Raw genomic sequence first — 24,156 nt, forward strand, 5'->3', positions numbered from 1 at the left:
TGGACTCGCCTTGAACTTGGACTCTCCTATTTACCTGCTTGAGCAGCTGGGATCACAGGCAGGTCACTACGCTTAGTTTATACATACAGGTCATTTAACATGTATTAAAATCTATTAAATCTGCAGATAATTTAGTATGAATTTATACTAAATAAATTTGCTTACCATTACTGAAAATTTTAGCAAATTATTATTATTATTATTATTATTATTATTATTATTATTATTATTGGTACTGGGGTTCCTGAAAACCCTTCTACCTCTGGGCTACACTCCCAGACCTATTTTATATATCTTTTATTTGGAAACAGGGTCTCTTAAGCCAGCGGGGCTGACTTCGAAACTACACGATCCTCTTGTCTCTACCTTCCAAGCAAGTGTGTGCCACCAAGCCTGGTGAGCAAATTTTAACAACATAGTTTGGGTTATTAAAACATTAAAGTCAGCGCCTGAAGCCGGGTGTGGTGGTGTACATTTTTAATCCCAGTCCTTGGGAGGCTGAGACGGGAGGATCTCAGGTTTTCGATCAGCCTCAGCAACTCAGTGAGGCTCTGTTTCAAAATAAAGAATAAGAAAAAGGGCTAGGGGTGTACCACGGCGATAGAATGCCCCTGGGGTTCAATCCCCAGTACCGTAAAAAAAAAAAAAAAAGTGGCTCATGTGGAATAAATAGCTTTTGATAGGAATAACCTCTTCCACAGCCCCCCACCCCCCGTACTGAGGTTAGAACCCAGAGGTACCTTTTATCATGTATTCCTGTTAATTATTTATTTTTCTATTTACTTTATCAAGTATCCCTGCTAATTAATTATTAGTTCTAGAAGCTTTTTTGGGAGTAAATTCTGTGGGATTCTATGAGATAACTATGTAAACAGTTATGGCATTTGCAAGGTGGAAAAGTTTTGTTTTTTTCTTTACAATATACTAGGCTTGTACTAATTTTTTTCTTGCCTTATTGCACTGCTAGGACCTTTATTATTATTATTATTATTATATTTCTTTCTTTTCTTTTTTTAAGGAGCATCCTACCTCTGAGCTACATCCCTAGCCTTATTTTAATTTTCAAACAGGGTCTCACTAGGTTGATGAGAGTCTCACTACTTGCTTGCTGAGGCTGTCCTCCAATCTGCAATCCTCCTGTCTCCCAAGTAATGGGATTACAAACATGCACCATCAAGCTGGCTTCAGTTTGATTTTGAATAGGAACATCAGAGCAGACATCATTACCTAATCTCTGCCTTCCAAATGCTGGGACTACAAGCGTGTGCCACCACTCCCGGTGAAAAAAGAATTGTTGGAATTAAAAAAAAAGTCTTAAGTCGTCTTGGCAAAAAATGTAGTGTGTGTGTGTGTGTGTGTGTGTGTGTGTGTGTGTAGTCAGTTCAAATGATCAGTTTAAATGATTGTGGTTTGGAAAGAATATAAGTAATCTTTGTGCCAGATCTTTAATTTAAAATACTCAGGAGTAATCAATGTACTGAATTTTAAAGACATAGTACTAGGCCGGGCGTGGTGGCGCATGCTTGTAATTACATCATTCGGGTGTTTGAGACCCGAGGATCACGTTTGGCGAACAGCCTCAGCTACTTAGTGAGGCTCTTGCAACTCAATGAGACCTGGTTTCAAAATAAAGAATAAAAAATAGGGCAGGGGGTGTAGCTCGGAGGTCGAATGCCCCTGGGTTCCATCCCCAGACCCGCAAAAAAAAATAGTACTTAATACTTCTTTTAATTAATTATGTAGTCAACTATGAAATTCCATGTTCACTAAATAATGTTTTCTTTTTGGCCTTGATATTCTGGGAGAGATTTAAGTACAGAGCTTTGGTAGTTGATGTGTTTTCTGTGGTCCAACTTCCCCGAAGCAGATTAGGAGATTTAAAACTGATTTTACTCTTTTGATTGAAATTGGCTTCTTCTCTGTTTAGAAAAGAATTCCAATCTCTGTTTAATGTAGAACTCTATTGAAGTACTGTCTAGAATTTATCTAGTGACTCTAAAAAGTTAAAAATAGTTTTCTAAGCCAGGTGTGGTGCTGTACACCTGTAGTCCCAGTACTTCGGAGGCTGAGGCAGGAGGATCACAGGTTTGAGGCCAGCCTCAGCAGCTTAGTGAGGCCCTCAGGAACTTAGTGAGACCTCATTTTAAAATAAAAATAAAATAGAGCTGAGGATATGGCTGGGAAGTAGACATGCCCCAGTACCAAGAAAATTATAGAGATGTAAAAGTTAAGAAAAATAGCAGGCGTTTTTGTTCTTGCTGCTTTAACTTTATCTTATAGTTTCTTTTCTTTCTTCTCCTCCTTCTCTTCTTTCTTTCTCTCTCTCTTTCTTTCTTTCTTTCTTTCTTTCTTTCTTTCTTTCTTTCTTTCTTTCTTTCTTTCTTTCTTTCTTGTGGTACTGGGGATGGAACCCAGGGGCCTTCTACCTCCGGGCTACACTCCCAGACCTATTTTCTATTTGGAAACAGGGTCTCTTAAGCCAGCGGAGGCTGGCTTCGAACCTGCGCGATTCTCCTGCCTCAGCCTCCCAAGCGCGGGGATTACAAGTGTGCGCCACCACGCCTGACTTGGCTTGGCTTTCCTTTCCTTTTCTTTTCTTTTTGTACTGGAGGTTGAAACCAGAAGCATTCTACCTCCAAACTACATCGTCAACCCTGTTTTATTTTTTATTTTGAAACAGGGTCTCAGTAAGTTGCTGAGGTTGGCCTGCAACCTGCAAACTCTTGTTTCATCCTCCCAAGTACTAGGGTTGTAGTTATGTGCCACCACACCTGACTCAAAAGTTTAACCTTATATTATTGCTATTGCATCCTTTTCAACTTTTTAAATTGCCAGTTATTGTTGATGGATATTGTGTCAGCATTCTCACTCCTATAATGAAAATAATTGACCACACAATTTAGAGGAAGAAAGATTTATTTGCTCCCAGTTTTTGGAGATTTCAGAGGTTCAGTTTGTGTCATGCTGGAATGGCAGCAGGAAGCAGAGGCAGGAAGCGAGTAAGGCTCTGCTCTTACATCATGGAAGCCAAAAGCCAGAGGAGCAACAAGTGGAGGGACCTGCAGGGACCTTTCCTTAGCAATTAGGCCGACTTCCAATACGGCTGCCTGGTTTCTGTGAAGGATAGATAGGGAGACTTTCTAAATCCAAACTATTCCGGGCTGAGACAAGAGGATTGCAAGTTCAAGGCCACCCGCAGTAACTTAATGAGACTCTTTCAAAATAATAAATAAAGCTGGGCGTGGTGGCGCACGCTTGTAATCCCAGCATTCAGGGCTGAGACTGGAGGGTGGTGGTTCGCGGACAGCCTCAGCTACTTAGGCCCTCTCCAACTCAGTGAGACCTGGTTTCAAAATAAAGAATAAAAAATAGATCAGGGGGTGTAGCTCGGAGGTTGAATGCCCCTGGGTTCCATCCCCAGACATGCAAAAAATAATAAAATAAATAAATAAATAAAGGCTAGAGGTGTAACTCAGAGGTAGAATGCTCCTGAGTTCAGTTCCTAGTAACACACACATAATTGCACCCTTTTACATGCCCACCTGCAGTGTAGGAGGGTTCTGATTTCTCTATGCTTATTTTTTTTAAATTATAGCTTTTCTTGAGGGTATGAAATTATACTCATTCTAATTTTGGTTGCATTTTCATAATGACTGATATTGTATATCTTTTCATGTAGCTTATTATATTTTCTTTGATAAAATGTCTTTTTTTTTTTTGGTGGTGGTACTGGGGTTCCTGGAAGCCCTTCTACCTCCGGGCTACACTCCCAGACCTATTTTTAGATTTGTATTTAGAAACAGGGTCTCCTAAGCCAGCGCGTGCGGCTGGCTTCGAACCTGCGCGATCCTCCTGTCTCTGTCTCCCAAGCGGGGGGATTACAAGTGTGCGCCACCACGCCCAGCTAAAATGTCTCTTTTAAAATTTTTTTGTGGTACTGGAGAAATTTTGAAACATCCTGGGGTATTTTTAAACAGGGTCTCATTGAGTTGCAAAGAGCCTCACTTTATTTTTGAAACGGGGTCTCACTGACTTGTGAGGGGCCTTGCTAAGTAGTTGAGGCTGTCTGTGAACCATGATCCTCTGGTCTCGGCCTCCCGAATGCTGGAATTACAAGCAAATTACAAGCATGCGCCATCATGTCCAGCTTTGGCTTCTTCTTATAAATAGCTCTTTTTATTGATCTTTAAGAGTTCATCATATTGCTGGAATAGAAATCTTTTGTCAGGTATATGTAATGCATTTATTTTCACTCAAGTTTTGGCTTATCTTTTAATTTTTTTGATGTAGTTATAAAAATTGTGGGAGCTGGGTTTGTTGGCATGCACCTTTGGTTCCAGCTACTTAGGAGGCTGAGAGAAGAGGATGACTTGAGCCCAGGAGCTGTAGACTAGTCTGGGCGACACAGTGACACCCTGTCTAAAATAGTAGTAAGTAGTAGTGGTAGTAGTAGTAGTATTACAATGTTAAAAAGTGAAATTGTGGTAAAATAAATATAGCATAAACCTTATCTTAGTCATTTAGTGTAGAGTATAATACAGTGAGAATAAGTACATTGGCAGTGTTGTGTACCATCACCACTATCTGCTTTTAAAACTTTATCATCTGATACGGAAACTCCATGACCATTATGTATGAATTCCTCATTCTTCTCTTTCCCAGCACTAATTTATATTCTACTTCCTGTTTCTATGAATTGCCTAGTCTAGATACTTCTCATAAGTAGAGTTATGTAATACTAATTCCATTGTGTCCAGTTCATTTGACTTAGCACAGTGTTTTCAAGGCTCATCACTATTGTATCATGTGTGAGAACTTGGTTCCTTCTTGTGACTGAATAAATATTTCACTGTGCCAGGTGTGGTGGTGCACACTTGTCATCCCACTTCTTGGGAGGCAGAGGCAGGAGGATCACATGTTCGAGACCAGCCTCAGTAACTTAGGCCCTTCACAACTCAGTGAGGCTCTGTTTCCAAATAAAATATATAGGGCTGGGGGTGTTTTTCAGAAGTAGAATGCTCCTAGATTCTATCGCTAGTAACACACACACACAAATATTCCATTGTTGTATTAATTTAGTAGGGCTGCCATAACTGTGTGGCTTTAAAACCAGAAATTTATTTTCCCACTTTTTTGGAGGATGTATGTGTAAAATCAAGGCATTGTTGGGACTAGTTTTCAAAGTCACTTTCGTTATTACTGTTTCCTCACGCAACTGACTGTTCCTCAGTACATCTTTGGTGTTTCTCTCCTCTTTAAGAACAATAGCAACATGGAGTAGGGCCCACCTATATGACCTCATGTAATCTTAATCGCCTCTTTAGATGCTCTATCTCCAAATATAGTCACAGTCAAGGGTTCTTTCTTTTTTTATTTTTATTTATTTATTTTTGTGGTACTGGGATGGAACCCAGGTGCATTCTACCTTTGAGGTACACACCCCCAGTCCTGTTTTTTATTCTTTATTTGGAAACAGGGTTTTTCTGAGTTGCAAAGGACCTCACTAAGCAATTGAGGTGTCTTTGAACCATGATCCTCCTGTCTCAGCCTCCTGAATGCTGGGATTACAAGCGTGCGCCACCATGCCCAGTTTATTCTTTATTTTGAAACAGGGTCTCACTGAGTTGAAGAAGGCCTCAATAGGTGAGGCTGACCTCAAACTTGTGACTCTTGTATCTCAACCTCCCAAATCTTGGCATTATTACAAGCATGCGCCCCCACACCCAGCTCATATGGTAATTCTTTGTTAAACATTTTAAGGAATTGCTAAATTCCTTAAACATTTTAAGGAATATCTTGGAGTTAGAATGCCCCTGGGTTCCATTTCTAGTACCACCAAAAAAAAAAAAAAAAAAAAAGTACTTTGTGCCAAACATGGTGGTTCATGCTTGTAATCCCAGCATTTGGAAGGCTGAGACAGGAGTTCGCAGACAGCCTCAGCTACTTAGTGAGGCCCTTTCCAACTCAGTGAGATCCTGTTTCAAAATAAAGGATAAAAAGCAGGGCGCGCTGATGCATGCTTGTAATCCCAAGCATCTGTGAAAGCTAAGACGAGGTTCGTGGTTCCCAGACAGCCTCAACTATTTAAGCCTTTTGCAACTCAGTGAAACCTTGTTTTAAAATAAATAATTAAAAATAGGGATGGGGGTGTAGCTTGGAGGTAGAATACCCGAGTTTAATCCCCGGTACCAACAAAAAGGGGGGAAAAAAGATAAGAAAGGATAAAATATAAGGCTGGGGGTGTAACTCGGAGGTAGAATTTCTCTGGATTCCACCTCTATTACTGTGAACAACAACAACAACAAAAGTACTTTGTGAAGTCCTCTGCAATTTAGTGAGACCTTGTTTCAAAATAAAGAATGGCCAGGCATGGTGGCATACACTTGTAATCCCAGCATTTGGGAGATGGACACTTGAGAATGGAGGTTCTGGACATCCTCTCCTACTTAGTGAGGCCCTTTGCAACTCAGTGAGACCCTGTTTCAAAAATAAAAAGACTAAACAATAGGGCTGGGGGTGTAGCTCGGAGGTACAATGCCCTTTGGTTCCATCCCCGATATGTCGATAAATAAATAAATAAATAAATAAATAAATAAATAAATGATAGGATTAGGGTTGTAGCTTGAAGGTAGAATGTCCTTGGGTTCGATCCCCAGTACTGCAATTAAAAACAAAACTGAAAGGTTGAAAATAGAGTTAGGGAGTTTAGGAGGGAGGTAACAACACTGACTGGGTTATCACACACCACTGCTTTATTTGGACCTGGCACCCTCCGGGGAGTCAGCTGTCCGTGGGGGAAGGGACCTTTGGAGAGTTGCCCATAGTCCTGATTGGCTGACAGTCACGTGGTGGATCTCAGGCACTGATATTTTATAGGCATGTGGATTCTCTCGGGACATCTGTGGTCTTGTGATGTTTGGAGTCTCCAGGCACCTGGATTCTCTCGATATCTCCGCTTCTGGCTTGCGGGTGTGTGTGTGTTCTGCCTCCTGTTCCCATCATATCTCCGCTTCTGGCTTGCGGGGGTGTGTGTGTGTGTGTGTGTGTGTGTGTGTGTGTGTGTGTTTTCTGCCTCCTGTTCCCATCAGGAGATCACCTGGCTTGTGGTGTGTGTGTGTGTGTGTGTGTGTGTGTGTGTGTGTGTGTGTGTGTTCTGCCTCCTGTTCCCATCAGGAGATCACCTGGCGGAGGGAAGGGACCAGACTTATCAAAAAAAAAAACTAAAAAACTATAATTTGGATATGGTGGTTCATGATTGTAATCCCAGTACTTAGGAGGCTGAGACAGGAGGGTCATGGGACCCTCCATAACCTAGTGAGACCCTGTTTCAAAGTAGAAGAATAAAATAGGGCTGGGGTTGTACCTCAGAGGTAGAATGCCCCTGGGTTCCATCCCTAGTACCACAGAAAAGAAAAGTACTTTGTATCTGTTTTGGGAATAAATATATTTTAAAGATTATTTAATATTTTCTTGGTTACAAAAATTTTGTGTTACTTTTTTTATATTTCAGAAATCTTTTCCCAAAAAGGACAAAAGAACTCAAATCAGTCGTCCATAGTGCTCCTGGTTGGAAATTATTTGGTAAAGTCCCTCCCAGAGAGAATCTTCAGAAAACCTCCAGAATCATTCAGCAGGTAAGTAGTAATATAGCCGTGTAGCTTTTTTAGGCATTCTTTTCTTGATAACCACCATAGTCATTTTGATTTTATTTTTCTATCTATATAGTATTAGAATTATAGATACATTTGTAGCAGTCACCTTGATTGTAAGAAAATGGGACACAGTATTTTCTACTATATTTTATGGTTGTGAAAATTCTTTAAAGTCATAAAACATTGATTTTCTTTCCCAGCTTTTTTTTTTAACTGAGGATGGAATCCAGGGGCATACTACCTCTGAGCTACACCCCCAGACCTAATATTTTTTTGAAACCAAGTCTCCTTAAGTTGCTGAGGCTCTTCCTAGATGGTTGAGGCTGGCCTTGAATTTTGATCCTCCTGTTTCAGCCTCCGAGATACTGGGATTACAAGTGTATGCCACCATGCCTCGCCATCTTTTTTACTTTTGAAACAGGTCTCACTGATTTGAGAAAGGCCTTGTTAAATAGCTGAGGCTTGTCCAAGAACCGTGATCCTCTGGTCTCAGCCTCTCAAATACTGGGATTACAAGTGTGTACCACCACACCTGGCTCATTATTATTATTTTTGTGTGTGGTACTGAGGATCGAATCCAGGAATATCCTACCGCCGAGCTACCTCGTCAACCCTATTTTTATTTTGAAACAGGGTCTTGCTAAGTTGATTAGAGTCCCACTACTTCTGAAGCTGTCTTCAAACCTGCCATCCTCCTCTCAACCTTGAAAACACTGAGATTGCAATCATGTATCACCACACCCTGCTCTTTAAGAATTTAATAATGCTTCTTTTAATTGCTCAAAAGAAAGACTGGAGCCACACCACACTTGTAATCCCAGTATTCAGGAGGCTGAGACTGGAGGATCACAGTTTGTGGACAGCCTCAGCTACTTATGCCCTCCCCAACTTAGTGAGACCCTATTTCAAAATAAAGAATAAAAAATAGGGCAGGGTGTGTAGCTCGGAGGTCAAATGCCCCTGGGTTCCATCCCCAGCACCTCAAAAAAAAGTCTGGTTTCCCAAATAATACAGAAAGATAATTTTTTTCCCTTTGGTATTGCATATTGAACCTAGGGGCCTTCTACCTCTAAGCTACATTCCCCCTTCCTTTTTATTGTCTATTTTGACACAGTCTCTAAATTGCTGGGAGTCTCACTAAATTGCTCAGGTTGACCTTAAACCTATATCATTTTCCGTATCAGCCTTCCAAGTACTGGTTCAAGAATAGTCTCAAAGTACTGAGACTCTCATCAGCCTAGTGAAACCCTGTCTCCAAATAAAAATACAAAAGGGCTGGCTGGGGGTTTAGCTTGGAGGTAGAATGCCCATGGGTTCAATCTCCAGTGACACGCACACACAAAAAAACCCAAAGAAACAAACACATAAACAAACAAAAACTTAGTTGGCTTGGTGTGCGTGCCTGTAATCCCAGTACTTAGGAGATTGAGACAGGAGGATTGCAGGTTTGAAGACAATTTAGCAAGGCTCACCAGTTTAGTAAGGCTCTTAGCAATTTGGTGAGATCTTGTTTCCAAATAAAAAAATAAAATAAGGCCTAGTGATATAGCTTAAAGATAGAATGGCCCTGGGTTCAATCCCCAACAGCACTCATACACAACTCAACAGAAAACCAAACCAAACTTTTTATCTGAACTCATTAAAATAGCAAATAACTTGTATAGCTGCTGAGACATAAAACCATAGTGCTATAATTTCCAAACTCTGTGCCCAGGTACTCTGATATACTGGAGCTGACACGCAGGGATTTTTAATTTTTTGAGGCAAACTCAGTGTTACTTCGTATTTGTTGGATATGGTGCAGACTCTTAACCTGAAGAAATACTTATCTTTAACATTAAGCCATTTTGTTCCATGATTCCAGATGTGGAACACCTATAAGTATTTAAATTGAGCAACCAGTATTATCACTTATGATAATTTTTTTTTGTGTGTGTGATACTGAGGGTGGAACCCAGGGGCTTTCTACCTCCGGGCTATACTCTCAGACCTATTTTATATTTTATTTGGAAACAGGGTCTCACTAAGTTGCTGAGAGCCTCATTAAATAGCTAAGGCTGGCTTTGAACCTCTGCGATCCTCCTGTCTCAGCCTCCCAAGCGTGGGGATTACAAGCCTGCACCACCACTCCTGGCTCACTTATGATAATTTTGAAATAATATATGAATTATGTTTGCAGAATTGAAAACTTGGGACTGAATGGGTTAAGTGTTGCTAAATACTTTTCTGTATTGTTATATCTTTCTGCTACTGCTTTTTCTGAAGTTGCTGTGATAAAAATCAAATACTGTACAAAAATCAGTATGGGTCTGAAAATGAGGGTGATGGTATCTAATCTGATTTGAAGGTTTGAGAAATTTTACAGTGTGCAACAGGCTTCCATGCCCAAATAGCAGTTCATTATGGTTATTTAGGAATGAAATGAGACTTTTATTAAACTTGCATGGATGATGATGATGATGATGATGATGATGATGATGATTTGTGGTACTGGGAATGGAGCCCAGGGGCATTCTACCTCTGAACAATACCCCCAGCCCTATTTTTTATTCTTTTTATTTTGAAACAGGGTCTGAGTGAGTTGCAAAGTGCCTCACTAAGTAGCTGAGGCAATCTGCAAACCATGATCCTTTTTTCTCAGCTTCACAAATGTTGGGATTACAAGCGTGCATATATAATTTTTAAACGATAGGCATGGTGGTGCATGCTTGTAATCCCTGCGCTTGGGAGGCAGAGAAAGGAGGATCACGCAGGTTTCCAAACAAAATATATGACCCTGTTTCCAAACAAAATATATATTAAAAAAGAATAGGTTTGGGAGTGTAGCCTGGAGGTAGAAGGGCTTCCAGGAACCCCAGTACCACTAAAAAAAAAAAAAAAAAAAAAAAAAGAAAAAAGAAAAAAGATATAATTAGTGTTAAGATTACTTTTCTAGGTTTGGTGTAGTGGTGCACACTTGTAATTTCAGCATTAGGGAGGCTGAGACTAGAGGATTGGATTGTGGTTTGCAGACAGCCTCAGCTACGTAGTGAGGCCCTCCCTAACTTAGTGAGATCCTGTTTCAATATAAAGAATAAAAAATAGGGCAGGAAGTATAGCTCAGAGGCAGAATGGCTCTGGGTTCCATCCCCAGACCCACAAAAAAAAAAAAAAAAAAAAAAAAAAAAAAAAAAAAAAAAGCCTGAGACCAGAGGATCACACAGGTTCGAAGCCAGGCTCAGCTATTTAGTGAGGCTCAGCTACTTAGTGAGGCTCTCAGTAACTTAGTGAGACCCTGTTTCCAAATAAAATATAAAAATAAGTCTGGGAGTATAGCCTAAGATGGACATGGTGGTCTACACCTGTAAATCAAGGGTTTAGGATTGAGGAGTTTGAGACAGTAGGATCATGGGTTCAAGACTAGCCTCAGCAGCTTGGTGAGGCTCTCAACAATTTAGTGAAACCCTGTTAACAAGCCAACAAACAAACAAACAGACTGGAGTGTAGGTTGGAGGCAGAATTCCTCTGGGTTTAATCCCTAGCACCCGCCCCCCCCACGTATACTTTCTTTGTGTGTGTGTGTGTGTGTGTTACTGGGGATGGAACCCAGGGGCTTATCTATCTCCAGGCTACACTCCTAGACCCATTTTTTATACTTTATTTGGAAACAGAGTCTCACTAAGTAGCTGAGGCTGGCTTTGAACCTGTGTGATCCTCCTGTCTCAGCCTCCCAAGTGCTGGGATTACAAGCGTGCGCCATCATGCCCGGCTATGCTTTCTAAATTGTTTGTATTTACTTATTACTTATTAAGCAGAACTAGCATTTCTTTAGTTTAGGGAGTGCTCTCAGGAAATTAGAAGGCCAGGTTCAGGTAGTGTACTTGCCTAGCGTACATGAGGCCTTGGGTTTGTTCAGTAGTCACTAAACATGACTGAGACGCCAAGGTACTAACCTGTATTTTTGGTTCCTTTTTCATGGTTTTGTTTGTTGTCCTGAAGGCATGATGGACAGTCAGTCAAGTCATTGTTCCTCTGACTCTTACCATTCTCAAAATGTATCACTTTCACCATCTGATGGAACATGTTTCTGTCTTTCTCTTTTTACCTTCCCAGTCCTCTTACTGTGTGGACTCTGCTTCTAATTTGTCTAACTTTGCTCTTTTCCTTGTAATTGGCATTTTCAAGATGGGCATACTTTTCTCTTTATAGTAGTGGTAAATTTAGAATTTAGAATGTTGTCTCTGTTTCATTGTGTGTGTGAGTGTGTGTGTGTGTGTGTGTGTGTGTGTGTTAGTGTTACTGAGGATTGAACTTGGGCATTCTGTCTCTGTGCCATACCCATGGTACTGTGGGTTTATTTTGTTTATTTATTTTTTTGGTGGTACTGGGGGTAGAACCCAAGGGCCTTCTACCTCTGGGCTATACTCCCAGACCTATTTTATATTTTATTTGGAAACAGCGTCTCACTAAGTTGCTGAGAGCCTCACTAAGTAACTGAAGCTGGCTTTGAAACTGAGCTATCCTGCTGTCTCTGCCTCCTAAGTCCTGGGATTACAAGCATGGTCCACCATGCCTGGCTTATTTTTATTTTGTAACAGGATCTTGCTAAGTTTCAGAGGGCCTCACAAAGTTGTTAAAGCTGGCTGTAAACCTGTGATCCTTCTGTCTAAGCCTCCCAAGTACTGAAATTACAAGTGTGTGCCACCACTCCTGGCTCTTGTTGCTTTTTTTTTTTTTCTTTCTTTTTTTTTTGCTGCAGTACTGGAGTTGGAACCCAGGGACATTCTACCTCCAAGCTACACGCCCTACCCTATTTTTTATTCTTTATTTTGAAACAGGGTTTCACTGAGTTGCTAAGGGCCTCACTAAGTAGTTGAGGCTGTCTGCAAACTGTGATCCTCCTGTCTCAGCCTCCCAAATGCTAGAATTACAAGCATGTGATAGCCTGGTTTCTGTTGTATTTTTAAAACACTTTTCAGAACCCTTATTTTTTAAATTCTTTATAACTTACACTCATTGTGAATATGAAAGTGTATTTGGCAATTAAACTGCATTCAGGACACTGTAACATGTACTCCTTTCAAATGGATTTTATATGTTTAGAATCTGAAGTAAAAAATGGAGATATTACCAGTAAAGTCATGACGAATGTTGGGAGTCTGAGAAAGTTTTGAGGCTAGCCTCAGAAACTTAGTGAGACCTCCAAATAAAAAACAAAATAGGACTGAGAGTGTAGCTCCAAGGTAGGAACACCTCTGGGTTCAATCCTCAGTACCATAGAAAAAGAACATAATATGTCAAATTAATTCTATTTAATAGAATTATCAGATGTGAAGAATTGGAGAAATATTATAAAACGTTTCTTAATTTTAGTAGAGTGTAACAGAATTTTTTGTCCCTATTGAGGGAAGATAGTAAAATGTTTAAATTTAGAGTAAATAGGTATATTTGTAGTCGTTAGATTCATAGTGGGTTGAAATTAAAAACTACCATTAAAAAAAATATATATATATAGGTGCATTGTAGTTTCATGTCATAATGAAGTTCAGAGTGATGGGGCACATGTGGACACAGCCCTTGGTGCACACCCCCACGCCCCATATTCCCCCCCCCCACTCCCTCCGCTTGCCAGAACGTGATACTGAGCTCGGCATGGATAGTTCTGTATATGTACCTGGCCTCAGTTGAAGTGTTTTCTTCCTTCATTCTCCCTCCCCCATCAACCTCCTACAACTCCTCCATTGCTCCCCTGGGGTTTTCTTCCTTTATCTAAAGTCTTGCTTGTATTCATTTTCTTCCTAGTTTCTACATACAAGAGTAAAACATATGACCCTTTACTTTCTGTTCCTGGCTAATCTTACTTAACATAATGTTCTCCAGCTCTATTTATTTTCCTGCAAATGACATAATTTTGTTTTTTATTGCTCAGTATTTTTCTTTTTTCTCTTTTGCAGTACTGGGCATTGAGCCTAGGGGCATTCTACCTCTGAGCTCAACCTCCAGCCCTACTTTTTATTCTTTTATTCCTTTTTTTTCTCTCTTGTGGTACTGGGGGTGGAACCCAGGGGCATTCTACCTGCAGGCTATACTTCTGGACCTATTTTATATTTTATTTGGAAACAGGGTCTCACTAAGTTGCTGAGAGCCTCACTAAGTAGCTGAGGCTGGCTTCGAACCTGTGTGATCCTCCTGTCTCAGCCTCCCAAGTACGGGGATTATAAGCATGTGCCACCATGCCCGGATTAAAGTTCTTTATTTTTTATTATTTTTTATTTTTTTGCGGGTCTGGGGATGGAACCCAGGGGCATTCAACCTCCGGGCTACACCCTCTGCCCTATTTTTTATTCTTTATTTTGAAACTGGGTCTCATTGAGTTGCGGAGGACCTCACTAAGTAGCTGAGGCTGTCTGCAAACTGTGATTCTCTGGTCTCAGCCTCCCGAATTCTGGGATTACAAGTCTGCGCCACCATGCCAGGCTTTTATTCTTTATTTTGAAACAGGGTCTCATTAAGTAGCTGAGGTTGTCTGCGATCCTTTGATCCTTCTATCTCAGCCTCCAAGTGTGTGCCACCATGCCCAGCTGCTGAGTAGAAATCTATTGTGTGTATATCCCATAATTTTGTAACCCATTCATCAGTTGATGGACAACTAGGTGGCTCCATCATTTGACCATTGTGAATTGTGTTGGTATAAATATGCATATATTTCTATAATCTGATTTTTTTTTTTTTTTGGTGGTGGTACTGGGGCTCCTGAAAAGCCTTCTACCTCCAGGCTACACTCCCAGACTTATTTTTCATATATATATTTTATTTGGAAACAGGGTCTTTTAAGCCAGCGAGGCTGGCTTCGAACCAGCACAATCCTCCTGTCTCCACCTCCCAAGCGTGGGGATTACAAGTGTGTGCCACCATGCCCGGCTATAATCTGATTTTAGTTCCTTTGGAAGGATACCCAGGAGTGGTATAACTGGGTCCAATGGTGCTTTCATTCCCAGTTTTCTTAGGAACCTCCACGCTTATCCCCATAGTGACTACACTAATTTTCAGTCTTATCAACAGTGTATAAGTTAAGTTTCTATTTCCCCACATGGTCTCCAACATTTATTGTGTGACTTCTTGAAGATTGCCATTCTAGTTGGGGTTAGATGGAATCTCATTGTAGCTTTGATTTGTATCATTCTGATTGCTAATGATGAGGTTCAAAGTCACTTGAGAGATCTTCAGAGCATTACAATGGGGTTATCTGCATCCTATGTCAACATTTCCATCACTGATTTGGTCTATGGTTTAGAAAGGTTTAGTTTATAGATTATTCCAAGCTGGACTTAGTTGATACTATAGAAGATGATAGAAAGCTTGCTATTAAAACCTGTCCTAATTGATCTGTCATTTCTGTCTTTCCTTTCCCTCATATACTTTAATACTTTGCATATAATATAAATTCATAATTGCTCCAGGGGGAAAATTACTTGTTTTTTGTCTTCCCAACAATTTTACCAAAGTAATGCATGAAATATATATATTAGTTTTTACCAAATAAGTGAATTATTATAGCACAATGTCTTTAATGATACAGATTTAATAATATGAACTGAACATTGGGAGTCTCCACCTAAACTATGTCTTATGCACTAGGAATATGAAGCACGAACAGGGAGGACCTGCAAGCCACCACCTCAGACTTCAAGACGTAAGAATTTTGAATTCGAGCCACTCTCGACCACTGCCCTGATTCTTGAGGACCGACCATCGTAAGTATTTAATGATCATCAGGAACACTATTTATGCTTTAAACTTAGATTTAATTTTATTCATTGTTTACTTAATAAAGCTCTAAGAATTAGATACAGAATAAAAGAATTTAAATCGCAGTCATATATCCTAAAACATACTGATGTCAGTCCTTATTCATAATTTACTAGAAATTTTTTTTGTGTGGTGCTGGGGATTGAACCCAGGGGCATTCTACCTCTGAGCTATACCTCAGCCCTATTTTTTATTCTTTATTTTAAAACAGGCCTCAGGCCGGGCAAGGTGGCACACAGTTGTAATCCCCGCACTTGGGAGGCTGAGACAGGAGGATCGCACAGGTTCAAAGCCAGCCTCAGCTACTTAGTGAGACCCTGTTTCCAAATAAAATATAGAATAGGTCTGGGAGTATAGCCCGTAGGTAGAAAAAGGCCCTGCGTTCCATCTCCAGTACCACACACACAAACAACAACAAAAACAAAACAAAACAAAACAAAACAACTCCAGGGTCTCACTAAGTTAAGGAGGGCCTCACTAAGTAGCTGAAGCTGGTTGTGAACCCGGATCCTCTTGTCTCAGCCTCCCAAGTACTGAGAATACAAGCATGTGCCACCAGGCCTGGCTTTACTAGAACGAACCAACCTTCCTTCCTTCCTTCCTTCCTTCCTTCCTTCCTTCCTTCCTTCCTTCTTGTCTGGGAATGGAACCCAGGGGTATTCTACCTCCGAACTACATTCCCTGCCCTATTTTTTATTCTTTATTTTGAGACAGGGTCTCACTAAGTTGTGGAGGGCCTCACTAAGTAACTGAGGTTGTCTGCCAATGGTGATCCTCTAGTCTCAGCCTCCTGAATGCTGGGATTACAAGTGTGCACCACTACGCCCGTCTACTAGAACTTTCTGTGAGCCAGTATATTAAACCAAATCTTGTTTTTTGCAGCTGGGCTTGGTGGTGCTTGCCTTAATCCCAGTACTTAGGAGGTGGAGACAGGAGGATTGTAGATTTGAATACTGCCTCAGCAAGGTAGCAAGACTCTCAGCAACCTAGTGAGACCTTGTTTCAAAAGAAAAAATACAAAGGACTAGGGATGATGTAGTTTGGAGATAGAATCCCCCTGGGTTCAATCCCCAGAACTACACACCCCAAAAATCTTATGGCTTTTTTTTTTTTTTTTGCGGGTCTGGGGGTGGAACCCAGGGGCATTCGACCTCTGAGCTATATGTGCCCTATTTTTTTTATTCTTTATTTTGAAACCGGGTCTCACTGAGTTGTAGAGGGCCTCACTAGGTAGCTGAGGCTGTCCGCGAACTGCGATCCTCCGGTCTCAGCCTCCCAAATGCTGGGACTACAAGCGTGCGCCTCCACGCCCGGCTCAAAATCTTATGTCTTGTCAGGCATGGTGTGCCTGTAGTCCTACCTACTTGGGAGGCTCTGGTGTAGGATCGCTTAAACCTACAAGTGCCAATATAGAGAGACCCCATCACAAAAACATAAATAAAATCTGGCTTTATTAATGTTTCTATTTCAACACTGGTCTTTTTGTGTATATGTATGTGTTGTACTATGTATTGAACCAGGGATATTCTACCTCTAAGCTAAATCCAGTCCTATTTTATGTATTTATTTACTTACTTACTTGTGGTACCAGAGATTGAACCCAGGTCATCCTACCTCTGAGCTACACCTCCAGCTCTATTTTTTATTCTTTATTTTGAAACAGGGTCTCACTAAGTTGCAGAGGGACTCACTAGGTAGCTGAGGCTAGCCAGAAACCTGAGGCCCTCTGTCTCAGCCTCCCAAGTACTGAGATTACAAGTATGTACCACCACAAACAAAGGTTTAAGAAATTTTTTTAAAAGCAACAAACTAATGTATAGTGATAAAAATCAGAGATATGATTTTGTAGGACAGGATATGGGTAGATATTGGGCGCAAAAGGGTCACAGGGAAACTTTCTGTTTATGATGTTCTGTATCTTTACTGGTATGTGGGTTGCATAAATATATGCATTTGTTAGAGCTTATCAAATGACTCAATGTTTATTCATTTTACTGTATATAAATTACATTTCGAAAAAGTTGGCTAAAAAAAGGAAACTCTAGTGAGTTTAACAAATAATGTAAAAATATAGTTGAGATCAGAATTGTTTAAATTTATAAAAGCTTATAGATACCTGAAATCTATATATAATCTAAATAAATCTATATATATCTATAAATACAACAAATATTAGAACCTGGATTCTGATTATGTTCTAAAATATACAATTATTTTTATTATTATTATCAGTGTGTGTGTGTGTGTGTGTGTGTGTGTGTGTGTGTGAGTGAACTGGGGATATAACCCAGGGGCAGTCTTTCTCTAAGCTACACCCCTGGGCCTATTTTTTTTCTTTATATTTTGAAACAGGGTCTCACTGAGTTGTAGATGGCCTCACTAAGTGGCTGAGACTGTTCTTAAACCTGCAATCCTCCTGTCTCATCTTCCCACTTATGGGGATCACAGGCATGTGCACCACACCCATTCTTTTTAGGCTTTCACTTTCTCAGTGTATGAAATGAGAAGGATAGGTTAGATATTCTTTGTACTGGGCTTTGAATAATAAGTTTAAAAAGTTAATGTTTGTTTTTCATTGGTACATTGTAATTATATATCATATTGAGATTCAGAGTGATGGCTATACATGTACACACTTGTGTGTTTCCCTTCTGTTTATCTTTTATAATCAGTTGGGGCTGGTGCAGCAGCATTTTCTTTCAGTCACAGTTACTAGAGAAGGCTGAGAATCTAAGTTTGAGGCCAGGTTGGATAACTTAATGAGACCCTGACTTAAAACAAAACAAAAATCCCACAAAACTAGTCATATGGCATGCTTCTGTAATCCAAGTACTTGGGAGGTTGAGACAGAAGAACCATAGGTTCATGACCAGCCTCAGTAATTTAGGCCCCCAGCAACTTAGTAAGACGATGTTTCAAAAGAAAAAATAAAATAGCACTTGGGGGGTAGCTCACAGGTAGAACACCCTGGGTTCAATCCTGAGTGCCACAAAAATAAAATTAAAAATTAAAAAGGGATGGGTATATAGTTCAGTGGTAGAATCTCTCTAGTTTCAATCCCTAGAACTAGGAGAAGGGTTGGCATGGGCTGAGAATGTAGCTCAGTGGTAGAATGCTTTCTTCCCCTTGTAAGCCCCTGGATTAAGTTCCCAGAACCATAAAAACAAAGCAATTGAAAAATTGAGGCTGGGCGTGGTCATGCACGCTTGTAATCCCAGGATTCGGGAGGCTGAGACCGGAGGATCATGGTTTGTGGATAGCCTCAGCTACTTAGTGTGGCCCTCTGCAACTTAGTGAGACTCTGTTTTAAAATAAAGAATAAAAAATAGGGCAGGGGGTATAGCTTGGAAGTCGAGTGTCCCTGGGTTCCATCTCCAGAAATGCAAATAAATAAATAAATAAATAAATAAGAAAAAAAAAAACTTGACTTAAGTGATTTTATTTTTTCCAGAAATCTTCCTGCTAAATCTGTGGAAGAAGCCTTACGTCACCGACAAGAATATGATGAGATGGTAGCTGAGGCTAAAAAACGAGGTATGACTACTTAACATCACATAGTATAGGATGTTTCCTGATTTTGACAGGTTCATTTCATAAGGAAGATGAATAGTGAACTTGATCAAATCTTAAAGGTGATAGCATTCATTTTTCTCTACGTGTGTGTGTGTGTGTGTGTGTGTGTGTGTGTGTGTGTGTGTGTGTTTGTTTTACTGGCTGTTGAACCCAGAGGCATTCTACCTTCGAATTACACCCCCAGCCTGATTGTATTTTTTCAGGTTGATGAGAATCTCACTACTTGGTGAGGCTGTCCATGAACCTGTGATCCTTCTGTCTCAACTTCCCAAGTACATGGATTACAGGCTTGCTCTACCATGCCCAGCTCTTCTTTACTATTTTTGTAATTGAGTTTGTTCTTAAGAATAAAATGTCATATCTGGGTCATGGGTTTTGTGCAAGAATTTCTTTTTCTTTTGAGGTACTAGGGGTAGAACCCATGGAGATTCTACTTCCGAGTTGCAAAGGGCCTCACTAAGGCTGTCAACAAACCATGATCCTTCTGTCTCAGCTTCTCGAATGCTGGGGATTATAAGCGTGTGCTACCTCACCTGGCTCTGACTTAAACTTTTGATGGTGCATAATTTTAACATTTCAAGATAACTTCCTGAGAATATAATTTAAAGCTAGTTTTCTTTCATGACTTATAGAGCCTCTCCAGAGTCTAAATTTTGTCATGAGTATAAATGACATATTTATTCATTTATTTTCTTCTCCAATCCCCAAAATAAAATAAGGATAATTTAAAAAATATTACATAGGGCTGGGCTCAGTGGTGCATGCCTTTCTTTAATCTAAGTACTTGGGATGCTGAGACATGAAAATTGCAAGTTTAAGACAGCAATTTAGTGAGGTCCTCTAGAACTTAGTGAGACCCAGTTTCAAAATAAAACGTAAAAAAGACTGAGATATAGCTCAGAAGTAGAATGCCCTTGGGTTCTTTCCTTAGTACAAAAAAAAGGTATGAAGGGTAGGGATGTAGGTGATAGAGTTTAGTCCCCAGTACAAAAAAAAAAAAAAAAAAAAATTACATAGCTATATATGTAATTTTGAACAACACCTTATTTTTTTTTCCTTCCTGAAAATTTAAAGGAGTTTATTAAAAAAGATAGAAATACAGAAGATAGTCAAAGCCCCATACAATTCAGGAGTGGTATGGGGGGGTGGTTCGAATGAATTCACCTAAAACAACACCTTATTAACAATTGATTTTTTTTCTTTGAATAATATGAATACAGAGTTATAATAGTCTGTAAATTCTGGTTTATTTACAATTTTGGATACAAACTTGCTTCTTTAGTGTTAAACAGAGGATATATAAGGCCAGTTATCTTTTTTTTTGTGTGTGTGGTCTTGGGGATGGAACCCAGGGGCATTCCACCTCTGAGCTACACCCCCAGCCCTATTTTTTATCCTTTATTTGAAACAGGGTCTCACTGAGTTGCAAAGGGCCTAAGTAGCTGAGGCTGTCCAGGAACCTCAATCCTCTTGTCTCAGCCCAAATGCTGGGATTACAAATGTGTGCCACCACGCCTGGCTGGGATGTGTTATTTATATATGTATTTGTTGGGGTGAATTTTTAATTTTGATGTTATTAATAAAGTGAAAAACCATATGAAGGAGGATTCATTATACTAATAATGCTGTTGAAAAAATTATTTTTTAATTTCATGTGGTTTATATTAGATTTATAAACCCTTGTTTGAAAAATGGATATTTTTTTAACTTATAGTTGTTTATTTTTACATAGCTAATTCACAATATATTTCACTTTATTGTTTAAATAAAAGTAGAAATATGTGATATATTTACTGAAATGGTTTTTCTGGCCTTTGTTCCATTTACTTTTGTAAATAGATGTTTTATTTATTTATTTATTTATTTATTTATTTATTTATTTATTTTTGTGGTACTGGGGCTCCTGGAAACCCTTCTACCTCCAGGCTACACTCCCAGACTTATTTTATATTTTTTTATTTGAAAACAGGGTCTCTTAAGCCAGTGCAACTGGTTTTGAACCTGCGTGATCCTCCTGTCTCCGCCTCCCAAGCGTGAGGATTACAAGCATGCGCCACCACGGCCCGGCAAAGATGTTATTTTTAAATTGTGCTAATCAAGCCATTTTCTCTTTTCCCTCCTTCTCTTTCTTAACTGTCTACTATCAGAAGATTTCTTTTGAGAAAACCTCTTTTGAGGAGTTAGGTCGATGAATAAGGGAATTTGATCTTGGGCTGATTTGTATTGAAATAATTCTTATCTGTTTAAAACAGAAATTAAAGAAGCACATAAAAGAAAAAGAATAATGAAAGAGCGATTTAAGCAGGAAGAAAACATTGCAAGTGCAATGGTGATTTGGATCAATGAAATACTGCCCAACTGGGAAGTAATGTAAGTAAGCATACTTTTCCTGTATTTTAGTTTGTCTCCGAATATCTCATCTTTCCAATTCTGTATTTTATCACTTCCGAGTATGTATCTTATTTTTTGGCTAAATTATACTATTAACCAATCTCTAAAATTCTTCATGCTTATCTGTACACCTTTGCTTTTATGAACCCCTCAGTTTCTAATATGTACTTCTCTTACTGTCTACTCTTTATGCCTATCAAAAATATTTCCTCTTGCTGGGTGGGGTGCAAATACCTGTAATCTCAGTACTGGAGGGGTTGAGACAGGAGGATCCAGGTTTGAATTTAGCCTCAGCAATTTAGCAAGGCTCTCCACAACTTAGTGAGACCCTCTTTCCAAGTCAAAAGTAAAATCGGTCTGGGGGTGTAGCTCAGAGGTTAAATACCCCTGAGTTCTATCCCTAACACCAAAAAAAAAAAAAAAAAAAAAAAAAGGGAGAGAGAGAAGAAAAATATATTTCCTCTTTGAGACCCATCTGAAACAGTAGTTGATGCATGAATCTTTTAATCTTCTCAAGTACCATATATTCTAACATACCATTAATATTGTAAAATGCACTATTGACATTATAGCAGGATTTTAGGCAGAATATCTTTTCTATATATTAATTATATATCTTTTATATATATTAATTATAAGATGCATTTATCAGATATTTAATATTAAAGTATCTGTTTCATAATCAAGGAAATATGTTATATGTGACCTTACCCTGGTAAATGTTCCACATCATACTGAGATTTATTTACTTCCTGTCTTATTTTGCCTTTTGTTTTTTGATAATATTTTGTATATACTTTATCTTCCCACTGGACTGGAGGGCTTGGGATATCTTCTGCAATGCCCAATGTGGGATGTACGTGGACAGTTGTTGAATTTTGGCAGTGTGACAAAAATGGTGGTCCCCCTTTACTGTTTTGCTTTCTGCAGTTTGTTACCTGGTGTTCAACCGAGCTCTAAAAATATTAAATGGAAAATTCCAGAAATAAACAATTCACAAGTTTGAAATGATGCAGCATTCTGAGAAGTGTGACGCAACCCCATGCCATCCGAGGCTGTCCTGGCCATGAATCGTCCTTTGTCTAGCACATTCATGCTGTGTATGCCACCTGCCTGTTAATCACTTAGTAGTTTTTGGCTATCAGATGGACTGGCATGGTATTGCGGTGTTTGTGTTCAGATAATTGTATTTTACTTAACCATGGCCTCAAGTACAAGACTAAGGAAGATGGCAATTAAGACATGTCAAAGAGTTTGTTTATAGTGAAAAGTTGAATGTATGATAAGATATTTTGAGAGGCAGAAAGAGAAAAACCACATCCAAATATATTTTATTACAGTATATGTAATAATTGTTCAATTTTGTTATTATTGCTAATCTCTCAGCATGACTAATTTAAATTCAACTTTATTATAGCTATATATGTATAGCATAATTGAGTTTGGTATTATCTGTGGCTTCAGGCATTCACTGAGTTTTTGGAATTCATCCCCTAGAGCTGAGTTGGAGGACTACTGTATTACATTATGCTATTTACAAAAGCTATTGCATTTAACTTCTGGTGCATCTATAAGATACATGTATTTTTACTCATTTATCTTATAAGAAAGCTCAAGATTAGGCAGGTTAAGTGATTTGCCCCCGGTTATACAAATAGTGAATAGCTAGACTAGATTTGAACTCAGATCTATCTGACTGTAAAGTCTATACTCTTTCAGCAAACTACTGGCCCTCAAAGACTAGGGCCTTACCCTTAGTAGATTCTTTGATATTAGATATGGCAACACCAAATTTTATGTCCTTTTTATCCAGTTGTTATTATTTTGGCACTGGGGATTGAGCCCAGGGGTGTTATACCTCTGAGCTATCGTTGGTATACCTCTACCCTTATGTTATTTCGACACAGGGTCTTGCCATGTTGCTAAGGGCTTCATTAGGTTGTGGAGACTGGCCTTAAACCTGTAATCCGCCTGTTGCAGCCTCTTAAATACTGGGCTTACAGGTGTGCACCATAACTGGCCTATCCTGTTAATTTTTTTAATAATTGTCCACATAGCCGGGCGTGGTGGCGCACGCCTGTAATCCCCGCGCTTGGGAGGCGGAGACAGGAGGATCGCGCAGGTTTGAAGCCGGCCGCGCGCTGGCTTAGGAGACCCTGTTTCCAAATAAAAATGTAAAAATAGGTCTGGGAGTGTAGCCCGGAGGTAGAAGGGCTTCCAGGAACCCCAGTACCACCAAAAAAACAAACAAAAAATAATTGTCCACATAGTTCTGATTATTTTAATTGCATCTTTAATGTTAATGGTATCTGTCAGACGCTCCCTTTGAATTATTATCATTCAGCTTTGAGGTACTATATATTTTGTAGGCTTTTAGCTATAAGCATGAAAAATCGACGAAAGATACTACATCATTATCTATCTGTCTATCTGTCTATCTATTGCAGTACTGGGGATGGAACCCAGGGACATTCTACCTCTGAGCTACACTTGCAGCCCTATTTTTTAGTCTCTTCATTTGGAAACAGGGTCTCACTGAGTTGCAAAGGGCCTCACTAAGTAGTAGCTGAGGCTGTCCTCAAACTGCAGTCCTCCTGTCTCAGCCTCCTAAATGCTGGGATTACAAGCATGTATCACCACACCCAGCGTAAACTCTATATTCTTAAAAAAAAATCATCTGATTACTTGACTGTAGATAACCCATAATGCAGCTAGTATTTTTGGCATATAAAGTAACTTTCTTCTTTTTCCC

The 24,156-nt window shown here is 39.5% G+C and overlaps 1 protein-coding gene across 1 annotated transcript in view; it reads left to right on the top strand.

Annotated features, from left to right (window-relative positions):
* TBC1D12 (TBC1 domain family member 12) overlaps positions 1-24,156 on the top strand; it is a gene marked incomplete at both ends in the record, with an annotated part of 62,846 nt that overhangs the window by 18,275 nt on the left and 20,415 nt on the right. The window contains 4 exons of the mRNA XM_080694839.1: positions 7,511-7,634; positions 15,270-15,385; positions 18,892-18,974; positions 21,266-21,383. Of these exons, the coding sequence (XP_080550965.1) occupies positions 7,511-7,634; positions 15,270-15,385; positions 18,892-18,974; positions 21,266-21,383 (441 nt within the window). The remainder of the gene's footprint in view (positions 1-7,510; positions 7,635-15,269; positions 15,386-18,891; positions 18,975-21,265; positions 21,384-24,156) is intronic.

The sequence above is a fragment of the Muscardinus avellanarius genome, assembly GCF_963383645.1.
Source record: "Muscardinus avellanarius genome assembly, chromosome: 4".
Taxonomy (NCBI): Eukaryota; Metazoa; Chordata; class Mammalia; order Rodentia; family Gliridae; genus Muscardinus; species Muscardinus avellanarius.